Source organism: Mesoplodon bidens (assembly GCF_964165515.1).
Source record: "Mesoplodon bidens genome assembly, chromosome: 10".
Classification (NCBI taxonomy): Eukaryota; Metazoa; Chordata; class Mammalia; order Artiodactyla; family Ziphiidae; genus Mesoplodon; species Mesoplodon bidens.
This window is the reverse complement of record NC_138172.1, coordinates 26259759-26277863: the sequence shown is the minus strand read 5'-3', so window position 1 is coordinate 26277863 and position 18105 is coordinate 26259759. Positions and strand designations below refer to the sequence as shown.

The following is an 18105-nucleotide window of genomic DNA, read 5'->3' as shown; positions in this document are numbered from 1 at the left end:
GCTCTATCTCCTTCTCCCTGTCTCTGTTTCCAGATCTGTCTGTGAGGTCCCCCCAGCCCCCAACCCCAGCACTGCCGCACACACACCACACACTCACCCGTGTCTGTCCTTCTGTCTCGGCTCTGTCTTTTCACTGTATCTGTGTTTGTCTGTCTGTTGGTCTGCCTGTCTCTCCTGCTTGCTGGAGCCATTCACAGTGCCCTGCTCATTCAGGGACAGAGTGTGCTTTCTCTGGGCTGGTGCCAGACCCTGGAGAGAGGAGTGCTTTGAAAACTCAACTTGGACTCCTCACCAAACCACACTTCAGTTATGCTTAGCATCTGGCCACCAGTGTGTCCACTTAATATTTAATATAAGGTCCCTAACCCTACCCATAACTTGCCCATTTCCCTTTTGATCTAGAAACAAACACTTTTTAAAAACTGGAAGCCCAGTTTAAAATCTTAAGAAAAATAAGGGCCCAGTGTGAAAGGTTGGGGAGAGTCCAACTCAACTATAATTTAATTTGGTTTTTCCTCTTTGCTTTCTCGTGAAGGGAAAGCCAAATGCCACCCTTTCCAGAGAATGAGTTACCAGACCATGATGTGAAGGAACAACTTAATCCAGCAGCATGACAAGGATTTGAGCTGGCACTTTTCAGCCAGAATCACAGTTACACACACACACACACACACACACGCGCGTGCGCGCGCACGCAGTCTGTTTCAAGTTCTAGTGAATGAAAGTTCACATGATAGATTGCCATTCTTAGTTTTTAAATAGCTTTTATTGTTGCAGTAGAAAATACAACTTTTTTGAAATGTTATTGATATATCAGCTGACCTTTAATGTTAGAAAGCTTTGACTCTTGATTTTCTAATGCGAAAATCCCTTATCAAAGAGTTAATAGACAACTCAGAGAAAAAAAAAAAGCATTAACGGAAGAAAACAGGGAAAGTGGACTATGATGGGAATAGAAAATTGAAAGGACAGGGACTTCCCTGGTGGTCCAGTGGTTAGGACTCTGCGCTTGCACTGCAGGGGGCTCTGGTTCGATCCTTGGTCAGGGAACTAGGATTCCACATGCCACTCGGTGCAGCTAAAAATAAAAAAGAAAGAAAAAATTGAAAGGGCAGACTGGAAGTTGCAGCTAGTTCTGCCATAAGACAGCACGCTTTCCTAAGAAATTACTGCATTATGCAAAATGGCGCAATAAAAACCACAGGAGACTCATTAGAAAAATGGGATAATGGGCACAACACTCAAAACTTCATCGGTGGGCTTCCCTGGTGGCGCAGTGGTTGAGAGTCTACCTGCCAATGCAGGGGACACGGGTTTGTGCCCCGGTCCGGGAGGATCCCACATGCCGCGGAGCGGCTGGGCCTGTGAGCCATGGCCGCTGAGCCTGCGCGTCCGGAGGCTGGTGACACACAGAAAAAGACAGGAACCTAACAAGAGTGGTAGCAGAGTTTTATGTGTACTAAATGGTTTAAAAAATACATAAATATTCATTCTAATATGACAGTTTTCCTTGAAAACAACCTGACGTGCTTTTGCAGGTAGGTGTCGGAAGGGTTTCACTTTGTAAGCTATTGTGAAGTGGTGGAAGGAAGATTATGTGATATTGAGGAAAAGGTGTAGCACCAGCTGTGTGGATGGTGTGGCTCCTAAGGTCCATGGTGAACTGAGGTGGATGGTGGATGTTTGGGGGCGGGGCGGGGGGGCTGGCCAGGCTGAGGGTGTGAGCTTTTATTCCCACGTGGCTCAGTTTAGCCAGGTGTGGTTTTCTGCATTCACCTAGTGCTTCTTGCAGATGAAATCTTGCAAGAGGAAATGCAAAAATTCTTTATGCTCAAATTGTTCCTTAGTAGATCAGTGATTTCAGAATAAGTTTACATTTCAAAACAAGCATTATAGTGAACTATATTTAATTCGATTGAGAATTTTATTTATATCATTTGATATCAGAGAAATTATATCACTTTTACTCTGAGACACTTGCTTGAGAATTCTGATACCCCCAAAATAGTAAAAAGAGTGTATTTCCTAGAAGTCAAAGTTTTGGTTGGAATTTTTCCCCCTCTTTGTACCACAGACATGGTAATTATTTCTTTAGTACACTGCCACTGGGGGTGATTTTTGTGGCTGAACATTTTAATTTAAATATTTAATTATTTTAATGTATATCAGAGATATATATTACACACTTTTTAAACCTGTTGTTTTATAGATGCTATTGTTTTGGAAAACAATAAGAGTTCTGGAAAACACTGAGAGTGGTACCCTGCTTCACGTTGGGCCATCTGAAAACAGATTGGGGGTAGTTTCAGGTTGCACCTGTTAGAGGGGCACTACTTACTGGTGATTAAGGGCTGGGGGACAGGAATTCTAACCACCCTGAAATCCTGTACAAGGATTGTTGTGTCCAAAATACCAATGCTGTCCCCGTGAAAGACTGGTGAGTATTAGATTAAGGAGGAGAAAGGAACAGTAGAGTTGATAATTTGAATAAAAGTGTTGAGTAAAAAATAGTATTTTATGTGTCTTTGGTAAGAATGATGAAAATAGTTTGCAGTTGAGGGAAGTTTGGAAAACACTAGTTGAGGACAAGTAGTAGCGGTGAGCTTCATGTAACAAACCCTGGTATATAGTGCCACGTGCCTGGCAGTGTTCTCAGTGCCATACAGATGGTAATTTACTTAGCTGTGGTTAATGGTTCTTGAGGCATTAGCCTAATCTGGGGTAGGCTCTCACCATTGGCTACACAGTGGAATCACACAGAAGAGCTTGTAAAAGTCTGGATGCCCAGGCCACAGAAAAATCACAATCAGAATCTTTGAAGGTGGGACTGAGGCATCAGTATTTTTTAAGCTCATTAGATTATGCCAATGTGTAGCCAAGGTTGAGAACCACTGGTCTAGGACCATTTGAAAATCACTCTCTTCATAAGAAGAGCTGTACCAATCGGGCAAATGTTAATTGAAGGCCTACTCTGTGCCATGGTGTCAGGGCAGATGACCGAGACAGGAAGTTCCACCATCCAAGGGAGTCGGCAGCATGGGAGATGGATTTTTACAGTCCTGGCTGACAAGTGCCATTGCTTGAAAGTATATTCAGAGTGTTTGGGGATCGCGGAAGAGAAGGAAACTAATTTTTTTTTAAAGAAAACCTCAGGTGCCAAATTTAGAAAGTTATTAAACTTGTTATTTTAGCTTTCCCTTCCTTACACACTACTTTCATATCTGGGGGGAAAAAAGCAGCAGGCACTTATAAATTACTATCAGTTTAGCCTTCCTAACCTGCTTGTAGCCTTTGTGTGGTCTAGTTGGAGAATTTGAATTCTGCCTGTAGATAGCATAATGATTTTGTCCTGGTGTAGAGCAGGCTCTTTAGTACCTCATGAAGCGTCATTGAGCTATTGCCCTTCTGGGAATAAGTCAGCACAGCTTCACAGAGAGTCTCAGGACTGATTTAAAAGGACCTTTGGAAATAAATCCTTTGCAGGATGGTTGTAGTCAAATTGATTCTAATATGCTTAATTTAAAAAATACTCATATAGCTTCCATGTTGTGATAAATAACGGTTGGATCACATACATTTTAAAACTTAAGAGTAAAGCAAATGTATTTTAAATTACAAGTTTAACTAAAGGCAACTACTGAAGCTACCAGCTTGAGGTACTTAAGTAGATAAAGTTACTAAATAATTTACTTGTTTCCGATGGTAACATTCTTCAACAGCTCTCAATTTATTTAGTGTGGGTTGCCTTACTCTGAGAAAACCTGATTCTCTAGTGGATAGACTTACTTTCAGTTAAGCCTGAGTAGTCCTTACTTAACCATGAATTACTTCCTGGTATAAAAAGCAGGCTTAGCTATTTGTGGTATTTTTGTCTTGCGCCTTTGGCATCCTATGGTGTGAACAAGAGCTGTGCCATCTGTAGTCAAGTGAGATTATTTTAAAAGGGGGGGGGTGGGAGTGGGGAGTGAAGTGATTCACTGGAAAATTTCAGCACAGATTCTTAGGGAACGATAAGATAAACCCTAGAAACATTCTTATTTGGTGTCATATACTGGTGGGTAGTGACAAAAAAAAATTAAGGTACAACTTGTTTCTTAACATTTTGCTATTTTGAAAATTGCAGAGGTACTATGCTAGAAAGGAAGAAAGAATTCCGTGCAGTGTCAATTAGCAGAGCTCTGCAGATGAATGAATAATTTTCCCCTGTCTGACTACAAGTTGCAGTCAGTGAGGTTCATTTCTAAAATGCAAAACCCACTATTCTCAGGTTTTGAATGTCTGTTTCCTAATGGTTATCTATGTATGATAAACCTCTTCATGCCGAGACGTTTCCTAAGCAGAAGGACCAGTTCCTAGAATCCAGAATAAGTCTGTGGGGTCTAGATAAGCCATTTCTGAAAGCTGCTGAGTTTAATATATTTTCACTTAGTGACACGTATTTGAACCTAAATGTGTTGATTTCCGGGGACTCCCCCAGGGTTCCATTGGAGACTTGCCTGAAACAGTGTCTTCCCCCCCCCCGCCCCTTTTGTGTTCCTTTTCAGAAAGAAGACATAGCTCATCCAGCAAGCCTTCTTTGGCCGTTCCTCCCACTTCAGTATTTCCCTTCTTCCCTTCTCTGTCCAAAAGCAAAGGAGGCAGTGGAAGTGGAAGCAGCCGTTCTTCCAGTGGAGGTGTTCTAAGTGCATCCTCGTTAAGTTCCAAGTTGTTGAAATCGCCCAAAGAGAAACTGCAGCTCAGGGGGAACAGGCCAATGCATCCCATTCAGCAAAATAGAGTCCCCCATGGTAGAATGTGAGTATGGCCCAGAGGGTTCTTAAAGCTCACCTGCCAGAAGTGGAACTGTGTACACAAGTAGCATCTGAGAGTGTACGTGGATGATGTGAAAGAGAGCCCGCTTTGGGGAAAATTCAAATATATGTTGTTGTTTCTTTTCGTTTCCCTATCATACCTTGAGAGACTTTATAGAGTCATAATAGCAATAATAATACTTATCTATTGATCCTTTCTTGTGTGCCAGCTATTGAAATTTAGCTAAGTGTATTGTCATTTACTTATCACGACAACCCTTTGAAATAGGTATTGCTGTTATCTCCATTTTCTGGGTAAGGAGAGGGAAGCGTGATAAGATTGCAGAACTTCAGCCACGGGCCCCTCAGGTCAAACAGGCCTGGGGTTCAAATCCCGCCTCTGTCATTTCCTAGCTGAGGGGCCTCAGCCAAGGCCCTGTTTCTCTCAGAGTCTAAGATAACGGCCCCTGTGCAGGGTTAGTGGGGGTGGTAGGATTCATGTATTAGACTCAAGCACCTGGCTAGTGTCCGGCCAACAGGCGACCGTAAAGGAACGGATGCTGGTGCCGCCGCTGAGGGTGACAGTAGGAATAAAAAGGGGAAGAGATCCCCAGAAGCTGTTCTAGGATTTTCTGGGGCCTGCACAGCAAATAGGGAAGCAGTGCTTCCTCCCACCCCCAGTCTTGGGTTCACATCCAAGCACTGATGAGGGGAGGCTGGAAGAAGTTCACACCACCAGGCAAGGCCTTGACGAGTTTCCCTGGTGGACCTGTAGGCTCTTTGTGGGTCACATGAGGGAGCAGCCGTGCACTCCCATGGAAATATATCTTGCCCCATCACGGCATGCTTCGGCCTTGGTGGCAGGTGGCTTTTCCCTGGCCTGCCTCCCTTTAGGAGGAGGGTATGCCACACATCTCAGTCCCAAGGTCTGATAACCTGGTTAATCTTCGGGCAGCGGCCAGCACCTGCTCTTGCGCACGGACCTTGCCAGCTGGGAGAGGCCATGGCATCTTGCAGTGTCTCTGCCGCTGTCGGGCTGTTCCAGGTACAGCTGTTTGGTGCTATTTGTCCTGGTTGCTAAGCCCGCAGCCTCTGCTCATCTGTCAGAAGTGCAAGTAGAGGAAGCTTGGCTTTCGTTCCTGGAGCTGTCAGAGAGCCAAAGAAAATGCCAGTACGGTGTGTAAGTCATTTGCCCGCTTACCAGCTGTTAGAGCACTGACTCCACTGGGCAAAGTTTATAAAACCTCATCAATCCAAATCTTCTTTATTTGTAGCTGGGCTTTAGACAGGGACCAGGCTAACTGTCAGCTTCGTACCAACATTTGCCACCCAAATGACAGTATCAGCAAGATTCCAGAAAAAAGTCAGTTCTTGGTTAGTGATACAGGTATTCAGTGCTCACCAGCTGAGTGCCAGACACTTAGATTCCAGGCTCCTATAGAGAAACCTTTTTCAGGGACTGGAGAATTACCACTTCAGTGACACATCGTATCCTAATTAAACATTGGTCTTCCTCATTGACAGAGGCAGAGAGCCTCTTCTTGGAGATACATAGTTGGGCACATTTGAGTTCTTCCAAGTCCTTAGTGACATTTCTTGGAAATGTTCTCTAATTTCTGTTGTTCTTTTCTCTGCTCACTCATTTTACTTTATTTTGATGGATCATTTCTTAAAAATGACAGCTCTCAAAAGATATCCTCTAAAGGTCCTGCAGTAGTCTTTGGTCCTTTTAGACCTTTTCATATTTTGCTTCTTGCAGGAATTACACTGGGTAACGGGCTCATGTGTAGGATTGTTCTGGAATGATGATAGACCAGGTAAATTTGGTGATTCCTCTGGAGCTTTCTGCCTCTGCAGAAGGGCTTACAGACTGAGTAAAAGTCTTACTGAGTTTTCTGCGCAGCCCTAACAAATCTTCGTAATGTACCTTCGGGAGCCTAGCTCTGCGCGGTGCACAGGTAGACCCAGGCTCTGCCCTCATCCCTCTGGCTCACCAGTCACCCTGGGCTGCCGGTGCACTCAGGTGCTGGTGTTCTCACTTCCCCCTACGACAGCATGACGCCCTCTGTCAAAGTGGAAAAGATTCCTCCGAAGATGGATGGCACACTACTGAAATCTGCGGTAGGGCCAGCCTGTCCTGCTGCTGTGAGTTCCTCAGTCAAGCCTGGCCTTAACTGCCCCTCAATACCAAAGCCAACCTTGCCTTCGCCTGGACAGATTCTGAATGGCAAAGGGCTTCCTGCACCGCCTACGCTGGAAAAGAAGTCAGAAGATAACTCCAATAACAGGAAATTTTTAAATAAGAGATTATCAGGTAACTTCATATTTTCTCTCAGTATTTCTTTCTGTATTAATTGGGCGTTCCTGGGAGAGCAAATCAACCGTTATCTGTAAGTTCTCTTTTTAAAACTGGCCAACTTCAGCTTTAGGATGAAGTTCCTTAAGTAATGTCTTTGAGCTCTTCATTCTTGGTTTTAAAGTGCACGTGTGTGGGTAGGTGACGTAAAAGTAGCTTTCTAGTGGTATATTCCTAAATGGAGTAATGCGTAATGCTGGCTTAAACAGTCTCTTTCCTGTCATCTGGTGGCGAGAGTCCCCACTCTCTTAGAGATGTCGTGGCTTTTTTGTGGCGCTCCTACATTGTATGTTTTATATTTATTGATAATGTGGTAGATTTGCTTCAAGGTATAATTGGTCTGAGATAGGAGAATCTCAGATTTCTCCTATTTTCTTATTTTCAAAATAAATGAAGCAGCGTTTGAGCCCATTGTAATGTCTGTGTGCTTTTGACAGAAAGGGAGTTTGATCCTGACATCCACTGTGGGGTCATCGATCTCGACACCAAGAAACCCTGCACCCGATCTTTGACATGCAAGGTAGGCGGCTCCTGGGCAGAGCCCGATGCTCCAGGAAGCTCGGGGACCTGGGCTGCACAGCACTGCGCCCCAAGCGTCTCTCACTCACAGGGCATCTGCTCTGAGGGTTGTTCTGAATTTTTAAGTGAGGGAATGACTCCGTTTTGATGAAGAACGCCTCAAGTTCAGAAAACGTGGAGCCTGTTGTTATAAACTGCTATCTTAAGAGGGGTTTTGCCTCCAGTGAGCCTTACTGTATCCAGGGCAATGGTGTTTTTTTCCTAATCAATCTGTTATTTTCAAAGCCTTTTAATATTTCCTCATAGAAATTTAATTTGAGAGGCTCCCCTTTACTGTGGTTTAAATTGTACTGACTTGGAATGAGTCCAGAAATTTCCTTTGCATATATGTGAATATTCTTAAAATGTTTGTGTTATCTCTGGTTCTTCAATTTTACAGCTACTTAAAAAATATCTGCGACTTTGAGATAGCTTTATTTTTTTAGTTCTAAAAAAAATACTAGGTACCACATAATCTAATGTATATGTAAAACCCAAGAAAATGTAAAGATTCTCCCTTTCTATCCTGAGTTTTCCTTTGAAATGCCAGTATGCTAGTGAGAAGGCGGTATATTTGCTATAAAATAAGGGTTGACATGGGGGTGGCCTCTGGCTTCAGTAGACCCACTTCATAAATGAGCATATATGCTTATGTCCCCAGCCACCCTGCAGAAGGGTTCAAAAAGTATTAAGAATCATTGCCTTGAAGTAATTTTAAAACCCTTGTTTGGAGGAGGAGGCTTAAAAATTATAAAAATTAGTGTTGTTCTCTAAAAATTAATAAAATTTTTGATGTATTATTTTAAGTTTTACCAAAGATTATGTTTGAATAAAGAAACTCAGACTCCACTCCAGCCCTAAACAGTAGAGGAATGTTAAAATCTTCAGAAACGGGAAATGTTATTTCTCGGTAGTTCTTACTTTAATTTCAATTTCTAATTCAGTTTTAGCGTGTGGATTTTATCTTGCAACAATGGTACTGAATCTTGTGAGGAGCTAGGTTGGTCAAAAGCACCTTTAAATACCTAATTTTTTAAAGAATTATGGATTCTGTTCCCAGAGGAAGACATATATACACATATATATTCTGAATTTTGCGTTTTATTTCAGAGGTAGATGGTCATCCCCACTCCAGTTGCACCATTGAATCTCTAGGTTAAAAACTCCTCAGGACAGATTGCTTTGTTTTATATAATATTAACTGAACACATCGACTGGTGTGTTGTTTGATGGTAGCCAGTTGAGCTCTTTAGAATCATGTCCTGTTCAGCTGCCCCTGAGGGAACTTGTGAGTGTGTGCCTGAGCCCTGCTCCACGCCATGTCACACTGCCAACCCCTCTCTGCTCTCTTGCTGCCTACCTGGCTCTCAGAAACAGAGATTTCTCAGTATTGTGATACCTGTGGTCAGCGAAGGATGCTTGCTTTACCCAGGGTGCTCTTTTTTAATCATCTGTGAGGCATGCTGGTGAACCAAAAGCTTTATCAACTCCGAATCTGCAAGGAATTTGACCAGCCTTCCTCCTGAACCTTCACTGGCTTTGTGTCGATCCTGCATTTTTCTCCCATCTTCCTTTTCATGTCGTGTATGCTCTCCATGTGCCCTGTTAAGGGTGTCATTACCATCTGTAGCAGGGTGCTAAGCCTGTCTTTGCGTTAGTATGCATCTTCATCCAGGCATGCCGTGAGTTCGGCATAGAGCTGGCAGAACATGCAGCATTGTGGCTGGCCTGCCCTTGCACCGAACACCCTTACTTTCTTCCCATGTTCTGTTTGTCAGTGCTCCTCCCTCTCCGTGCCTCCGTTGTGGCCCGCATCCATTCAGCGGTGGGCTAATAAACACACTGGAATGCTTGACATGCAAGTGGCGGGTCTTGCATGTCAAAGACCCAGCTGAATGTCCCCCACGCTGCTGCCCAGATCTCTCCTGTCTTAGTCTGAGGATGTTGTCCGTTCTCTTTGCTGTCAGGGCATCTGCTGCTGCCCACTTCTGTCACTCTGTCGTCTGCCTGCCACCCTCACTGTCCCCTCCTCACTTCCTCATCCGTCCATTGTTCTGTTCTGTGCCTTCCATGCAAGTAGATTTGGGCTCCTCTCAGGGTAGAAGCATTTACTGCACACATCTGCGGGCACAGACCTCCTTCTGGGCCTCAGAGGATACAGGCTTGAACAAAATCAAGACGTGGCTCCTACCCTTTTGGGACTTACAGTCTAATGGAAGAGATGAAGATTAACTTGGTAATGACTCAAGTCACTGTAAAAGTTACCACTGAGGGGTAATAAAAAAGAGAGGCCTGTGTAATGACAGCCTTCACTAGGGGAACTGAGTCAGGGAAGGCTCCTTTGCTGTAGGAATGCTGGGCTGAAATCCACATGATTTGTCTGGGCAGAAAGGGTGGGGAGAGGCAGAGGAGACAGCCCTTGTGAAGGCTCTGGGACGGGGCAGGACAAACAGCTTAGGGTGTGAAAGGCAGCCAGGAGGCTGAGCGGGAGGGGGAGGCGGCACCTGGTGCCAGAGGAGCAAGGGGCGGGGGTGTTAGAGCGAGCAGGGCCCCAGGCCTGTACAGCTGCTCTTTATCCTGTGCGCCTTGGACAGCCCCCCCGAGAGTTCTGATGGGGAGGAGGGGGCATCAGGGTTGGGGCTGGAAGGTTCTTCAGAGCTCAGGGCAAATGCTATGTACTCTTCAAACCAAGCCGGGAAAATACTGGTCGTCTCTGCCTACTTTCTTCGCTTGGTCTTCCTGCGCTAGGCACCAGGGGACACGCAAAGGTGAGGAGAGGCTTCTGTATCATCTGTCTGGAGAGACAGTCAGGTGGACCCCCAGTGACGTTGTATATTCGTTTGTTCATTCAGCGTGTATTGGGGGGCCATTATTTTTATCTGGTTTTTGTTTGAAGCATTTATGGTGTGCCAGGTGCTATACTAGGTGTTGGTACAGCACTGAACAAAACAAAGGTCCTTGTCTTCATTTAGGATTACTTTCTTGTGGATATATTACATATTAAAGAAAACCAAGTAAAATCTTAAAAAGAAACTCAACACATTTTTCTAACTATCTGTGCCAGGTTAGATTTGGGGCGAACATAGTTTGCCGTATATGTGGTACGGACGTAGGTTATGTTATTGAACCGCAAAAGAGAATTAGAAGCCTGACTCCCCTTAAAATCCCTTAAATTGTAGTGAAAATGTAAGCCTGTAGAGCAATACATTTGTATAATGTGTGTATAACGAACACACAGAAAGTATCATTTGTAGTATTGTAACATAGAAGAGGGAAGGATTTATGTAGATGAACTCATATTTGGGAGGTGTGATTTGGGGCTGCTGTGGTTAGCAGCTCCTTGCATTTTTTTCTTTACAGACGGAGGCCCTAAGCGGTATGGAGTGGTCAGGTCTACTTGACCATTCTTCTTCTCAAGAGTAATTTCAAATTTCTCAACAATGACCGTTTTGGGGAGGTCCAAGAGGGAGGGGATCTAGGTATACATATAGCTGATTCACTTCATTGTACAGCAGAAACTAACACAACATTGTAAAGCAGTTATACTCCAATTAAAAAAAAAAAGATTGTGACCATTTTTAAATTCTGGGGTTAGACATTGTCTCTGGATCCAAAAATCCTATCCCATTTTCTTGATTTCCATAGGGAGTGTCTTTCGATAGGGACTCACGCTGGTTTGCGTCTTTTCCTGTGCACAGCCTGTCTTCTTTTGGCCTCTTACTCTTTAATCCCCCCAGGTCTCCCTCGGCCTGTCTCCAGGATGCTGTGAGCCCCTTTCTCTCTGTATGGCATTGTCACAGGAATAAAGAAACAGTTGTGTTTAATTTTTACTCTCTGGCAGTTAGTGAAAGAAGACTTTGTGATACGTATTTTATGGAATAAGTGCTTCTTCCCTGTTGACATTCAAAACTCTAAATGGCCCAAAGGGGACTTTTCTAACGGAGTTGGTAACAGCTCCGATCAATGAATTGTTCCTGTGGCACAAAACACAAGGACCTGTTACCTGTTTGTATCTACTGTTTGCCCCTCAGTTACATACCTGGTGGCATGGTTAACAGTTCTTCTTTCTGCTGGTGGAAATAACATCACCAGGTTCTTATACATTTGGAGGCTGGAATATCTGCTTCTAACTATTAGGGAAAAAAAATCATACTCTTAAGATTTTTAGCCTATCAGATGCTGAGCAGCCTTTGATTAAGCTAATGGTCCAAGTTGCTTTTTTATTGGCATTGGTATTTTTTGATGTATGGCAGGGAAAATTATTACTGAGATTCCTCCATGTCTGGTTGTTTGTTTTTGTTGTTGTTGTTTTTGGTCTGTAGACACATTCCTTAACCCAGCGGAGGGCTGTCCAGGGTAGAAGAAAACGATTCGATGTGTTGTTAGCCGAGCACAAAAACAAAACCAGGGAAAAGGAATCGATTCGCCATCCGGACTCTCAGCAACCAACGCAGCCTCTCAGGGACCCGCATCCCACTCCTCCTAGAACTTCACAGGAGCCACACCAAAACTCTCACGGAGTGATTCCTTCCGAATCAAAGCCTTTTGTAGCTAGTAAACCTAAACCTCACACCCCCAGTCTTCCAAGGTAAGCACTGTCCTCCAGCTGTCTCTCCCTCTTTCAGAGAACAGACGTGCAGATTGTAGAGCCCCGATGTATCATGATGTCGAGGACAGACATCAGGCTCGCTACGAGAAGAGATGTTTTTCTAATGGGGTTTTACTTTAAGAAAAAAAAAAAAAAACGTTCATCACTGAGTTTCAACCAGGGCTGTTTGTGGCCAAATGCAAGCAGCAGAGTAAAGCTAGAATTATCTGTCCTGCCCCTGCTCAGCGTTCGGTGTCTCCTGACCCTGTTGAGTAGGGCTGCAGCCTGGGTCCTGCCCACAAGTTAGTGATGGGAACATTTCACATGGCTTTGGCAGCCATTTCCCATTCATCTGTCTCGCTTCTTGCAAAACACAGCAGTTGGGATTCTTGCTGGGGGATAGGCATTCAGCCTGAGTCTTTACAGCGTCCATTTACAACATGTTTTTTCATTCACTCATTTGGGACTCTGGCCTGAGCGTGTATGAGTCATTTGAGCTGTGTAGTGAGCAGCAGGTCAGAACTTAGACACATCCCTTGGAGACAGTGATGGTGGGCTGAATATATGTGTGTGCGTGCCTGTATATTTAACCAAGTGGAGTAAAGGACTTTGTACCCACTTTCCAGAAAGAAGGGAAAAAGAAAGGCGTAGAGAACGAGGGTTTTGAGTCTGGGCCGAGGGCTTCTGCTTAGGAATGTGCCAGCCCTTGGGTGCTGTTGCTTAAGTAAGCTTTTATCCTCACGTATCTGATTCTTGAAATGGTCACATGAGGGGTGGGAGTTCCTCCGTCTTGGAAACCTGAGAGTGCCCGTGAGCCGGTCCCCACGCGGGCCCCCTGGTTTCCGAACAACACGGTTGGAGGAGTGATCAGAGGAGGTGCCCGAGAATGTGGCCAGGCCCAGGCTGTCGCTCCCTTTGCAAGTCCGTCCTTTGGCCAATTTCCTTGAAGTTTTTCCATCTGTTAAAAAGTAGGCTTAAGTCTAGAAACACCAGGCCTTTATGTGTGTTGGAAAAGCACACTGCTGTCCTTGAGTTACACACTCTAGATTACCCACATAAAACGGTAAAGCTACCTTCTTTTATCACCTCCTGTCCCTCTTAGGTTATTTTAGAGCACATTACCAATTACCTCATTGATTGCCTTAGTGACCCAGTTCCAGGTGAACTTTGAAGAGGAATCAAAGAAAGAATTCTCTTAAATTCCACATGTATATCGCCGCCTTTGGGGAGAGTAGGAGGCGGACCAGGTGGCTGTGGAATAGAGAAGTGGTTATAAGTTACTTTGGTTAGACTGGGCAGACAGCTGCATTTGACATCGCGCGGTTCGGGAGAGAGGACCCTTCACTCCCAGGCCCCCCAGATCAGCATCTGTGTCCCTAGTGCTAGTGGTGGAGCCCAGACCTCCCTCGATGGTTTTGGATACATTGTTGTATCTGAGTTAAGGCGGCTGATTCCCAGACATGTGATGTGGTCTGATCAGTGCTGCACTTTCTACTCACCAAGGCCTCCAGGCTGCCCTGCTCAGCAAGGTGGGAGTGCCCCCATTGACCCTCCTCCAGTCCATGAATCTCCACACCCTCCCCTGCCTGCCACTGAGCCAGCTTCTCGGTTATCCAGTGAGGAGGGAGAAGGCGATGACAAAGAAGAGTCTGTTGAAAAACTGGACTGTCATTATTCAGGTCATCATCCTCAGCCAGCATCTGTAAGTTCCACATCCGCCCCCGCTCCAACCCTCCCCACGCCGCAGGGACGGGGCACTGCAGGGGCGCGCGGCGGGGACCCGGGCATGCCCTCTGGTCCATGTAGGGCGAGGTCAAGGTGCGAGTGCAGCTCAGAGCAGGGCGCCCCGAGGCGGCATGCACTCGATCGGGTGCGTCTCCTGCTCTTCCCGTTCTCTTCCATGACACTCAGGGCCAGGCGTTGTCACGCTCGTGCTTCACAGCCCTCGGTCCTCAGTAAGCGCCGTCTGTCCTGGCTGCTGCTTCCCGGGCCGCATGTCCTCGGAGTTAGCGAGTCCAAGCGTGTGCTCTCTCTCTTGCAGTTTTGCACATTCGGGAGCCGGCAGATTGGAAGAGGCTATTACGTGTTTGACTCCAGGTGGAACCGGCTTCGCTGCGCCCTCAACCTCATGGTGGAGAAGCATCTGAACGCGCAGCTGTGGAAGTGAGTGCCCGTCCCACCACCTCTGGGGGCGGGTGGCGCATTAGCGCTGCATCCTCTTTGTTTCTTATGGGGCTGATTTAATGAAGGTAATGGTCTCTGAGATGAACACACGGCCTTTGACCAGCCCTGGAGGAAGGGCCCTCATCATTCATACACTCACTCTTGGAGCAAATGTGTCTTGTTCTCGGTGCTGGGGTTTCAGGCTGAGGGACTCCCAGATGGACGGAGCTCACATTCTAGGTCGGGGAGAAATGCGAAAGCCAGTCAGCAGAACATAGAGATCATAGATGCTTGTCGTAAGGGAGATAACAGAAATGCTAATAACCTGTAGCACTTACTGAGACTACTGTAGGCCAGGCACCTTAGCAAATACAATTTTCACACCTTGCTGTGTCAGGTGGCCTGGATTATTCCTGTTTTACAGGTAATGAAACTGAGAAGCAAGGTCACACAGAACGTTAGAGGTAGAGCCAGGGTTTGGACCCACCTAGGAGCTGAGATGGGAAAATAACAGGATGGAAGGATTCATGGAGAGCCTGGCTTAAGGGGCCCTTGAACTGAGATGAATGGATGAGAAAGAGCAGCCATGGGGCTGGCGGGGAGGAGTGGGTTCCAGGCAAGGAGAACCGTATGTGCAAAGGTCTTGAGTCAGAAAAGAACATGGCTTGTTTGAGAAAGAGCAAGAACGCTCCTGGAACGAGAGGAGATCTGAGAGGTCAGATGACACTGAAATTGATTGAGGGCACTGAGGAGCTGCTGAGGGCCTTAGGGAAAGGAGCCATTTGCTCTGGTTTACAGTTGAAAGTAAGACGATCATCTCGTGTGGCCTTATGCATGCCGTTTACCCAGCGTGATTTTAAGTGGAAGAACAGTTCCATGGCCCGAAAGGTTTATTAGCTCAGCCTTTCCTGAAGTAAAATAGTTTTTGTTACTGCAGGACTTCTCAAAGCCGTTAATGGGCACGGTCCGTTGTAAGTCTCAAAGCAGAGGATATCGTGTATAATGCGGACTGTCTCCCAGGCTCTTTTGACCTGGGAACCTCTTTTAGGGGAGCATCCTGGGGACTAGCCTTCGGTGGAGCCTACTTCGGGAAGCACTGAGCTTTGCTAAAGGGGGCTGTCCCGTAACACTGAGGCGTCCCAAGCCCTGCACTTGGGCGTCATTTCCTAGTGCCTCCCTGAGTGGGCTCTGCGAGTACATCTAGTTTTGCCTCTGCTCTGCTTGCCTGATACAGTCAGAGGAAGCTGTCAGAGACCTCGTGTAGTCCAAAATCCAGAGAACCATCCCTATGGTCGTTAATAGGACTTGCACTTGTTCACAGTGAAGACCAGCCCCACAGCAGTGTTACTCTGCTTTATTTCATGTTTCTTCCTGGCTCTTACTAGATAAGAACCTTTATGAACAGCGTTTAAGAACAGTGTTCTGAACCAGAGACAGACTTGGGCAGTGGTTTGTTGGGATTCTTTGGGGGGTGGCCTCATATCAGAAAACTTTAAAATGCATGAAATCTCAGCTTCTTACTGGTGGGACCTGGAGAGCACATTGAGCTCACAGAACTATGGGTTTAATGTACTTCTAAGGGTTTAGAAGGGTCCTCAGAATTTTTATCCCCATTATATTGGTAAGTGGTTTATGGCCAGTGGTTTGGGTTGAGAGAGTTTCGGTTCCTAATGGCTTGTGCTGGAGAGGTTTTCTTCTTTGTGCTGTGAACCTCTGAAGAAGCAGGGTCCTGAAGTTGACTCCACTGTCTGTCTCTCTCTGTTCTCTCGGAGGCTCACTGCCTTATCCGTCACTTGCTCCCAGTGAGGAAGAAACTGTTCTTTCTGTTCACATGACCTTTGGTTTTGAAAAAGTCAATTCAGTAGAGACAGACGGGCCACTCAGTGATGAGCTGGCACACGGGCCTGGGGCAGGTAGGAGCTTGAAGAGAGGTGCCAGGCCAGGTGCTTGAGGGAGTAAATGCTGCCGACGGGAGTGAGGGGCGCTGGCGCGGGCCGCCCCTGAGATTTGCCGGGAGTGGCTCGGCACTTCTCAACCAGAAGAGAGCTGTTCTTCACGTGGCATCTTTGAGGCACTCAAGGAAAGTCTTGAAGTCAGCCAGGCCCCATCCTACTGGCTCAGCTGGAAGTCCTCCCTTCTGCAAAGAGCCCCGGCAGCACTCTCCTCAGCCCCTTACCCTTTAGTTACTGTGGTTAACTTCGGGATAAGTGGAGGTGCGATTTGAGCCTGGCAGTGAAGTAAGTTATCTTCAGTGTGTGGAGTCTCTGGGCAGCAGTGAAAGTAGACCAGCTCTTCCTCTGGAGCATGGCCACGACCCGAAAGGCTGTTTGCAAGCTCCTGTGAGTTCTGTCCGCTGCTTGCGTGCTGTGACTGGGGACCACTATTGCACTTGCCCTAGGAGGGGCTGGGATGGCTGTCAAAGGTTTTGTGGTTTGGGTTTTCCTTTTTCTAATTAATTTTTTAGACTGGTAATAAAGTCACTTGGCTAAAAAAGGAAACATGAATATAAAGAGGCATACAGTGAAAAGTTTTAGTCCCCCTGGCCCCCATACTCCTCTGTTTTCTATCCACTCCTCACAGACAGAAGCAGTTTTATCAGTTGCTTGTGTCTCTGAGTGCATGTGTGCAAACACAGGTCAATATGACCACCTCTTCTTTTTTTGTCTCTTCTTTATGCAGAAGGTAAGAAATGACTTAAAAGAGCTCTTTTAAGAGAAACCAGTCATGTCATCCAGAGGTCCACATCCCTGCCCCTGTGGAAGCTTTTCCTTTTCACAGGATTTGGTTGTAGCAGCCTGGCCCTTAGGCCCGTCTTCCTAAGCCACCTGGTGGCCATGAGAAGCCACTGCGCCCAGGGAGCCGGAGCCCCTGTGCTGCGTTTCGAGCAGAGCTTCTCACAGGTGCCAGTTGCCCTGGGGATCTTGTTGAGATACACACCACGATGAAGGAGGTCTGGGGTGAGGCCCAGGGACTCAGCATCTCTAGTAAGCCTCTCAGGTAATGTCAGTGCTTATCCTTCGTGAGTAGCATGGGGGTAGAGGCCGGCTTCTCAACCTTGGCTTCACGCTGGAATCTCCTGGAGAGATTTAGAACTTACTAACGCCTGGACCCCACCCCGAGATTCTGGTGTGGCCTGTCTGGGTGTGGCCTGAACTCCACAGGTGATTCTGATGTGCAGCCACAGTTGGGAAGCACTGACTTAGGGCCAGAGCCACACTTTTGAGTGGGAGTTTTAAGGCTGGTGCGCACACTTGCAGTTGTTAATTCCGTTTATTAATATCTATAGTCCTTCTCAAAACGCATGTGGAAAGCCCTTGGGCAGCAGTCTAGGCCAGCGCTCTCACTTGAAGGATGAGGAACCCAGCCCCTGCTGGTACGGCGCCCGGATCAGCCAGAGCTGCCCGTGGAGGCCGGGAGCCGGGCAGTCTTGGCACTTGGCTTCCAGTCTGGCCGTTTGCTGTTTTGCCATCTCAGTGTTCATTATGCCATAGGGGTTTCTGAGATTTTGGTGCCATCACATTTTAAAAATCGGAGCTAAAATAAAAGCCGGGGTGAGGGCGGCGGGTTGGGGGGGGTCCTCCCTGGTTTGACTGTTTGAATACATACTTTATCCAAATATTATAGACAGAATACACTGTTAGTGCACCGTG

General features: G+C 46.3%; 1 protein-coding gene across 7 annotated transcripts in view; it reads left to right on the top strand.

The window, feature by feature from the left end:
- Positions 1 to 18105, top strand: part of ATXN7 (ataxin 7) — a 131277-nt gene that overhangs the window by 103957 nt on the left and 9215 nt on the right. For all 7 annotated transcript variants that reach the window (XM_081246308.1, XM_081246309.1, XM_081246310.1 and 4 more), the window contains 6 exons: positions 4545 to 4794; positions 6845 to 7104; positions 7584 to 7666; positions 12027 to 12292; positions 13796 to 13994; positions 14334 to 14455. In XM_081246308.1, the coding sequence (XP_081102434.1) occupies positions 4545 to 4794; positions 6845 to 7104; positions 7584 to 7666; positions 12027 to 12292; positions 13796 to 13994; positions 14334 to 14455 (1180 nt within the window). The remainder of the gene's footprint in view (positions 1 to 4544; positions 4795 to 6844; positions 7105 to 7583; positions 7667 to 12026; positions 12293 to 13795; positions 13995 to 14333; positions 14456 to 18105) is intronic.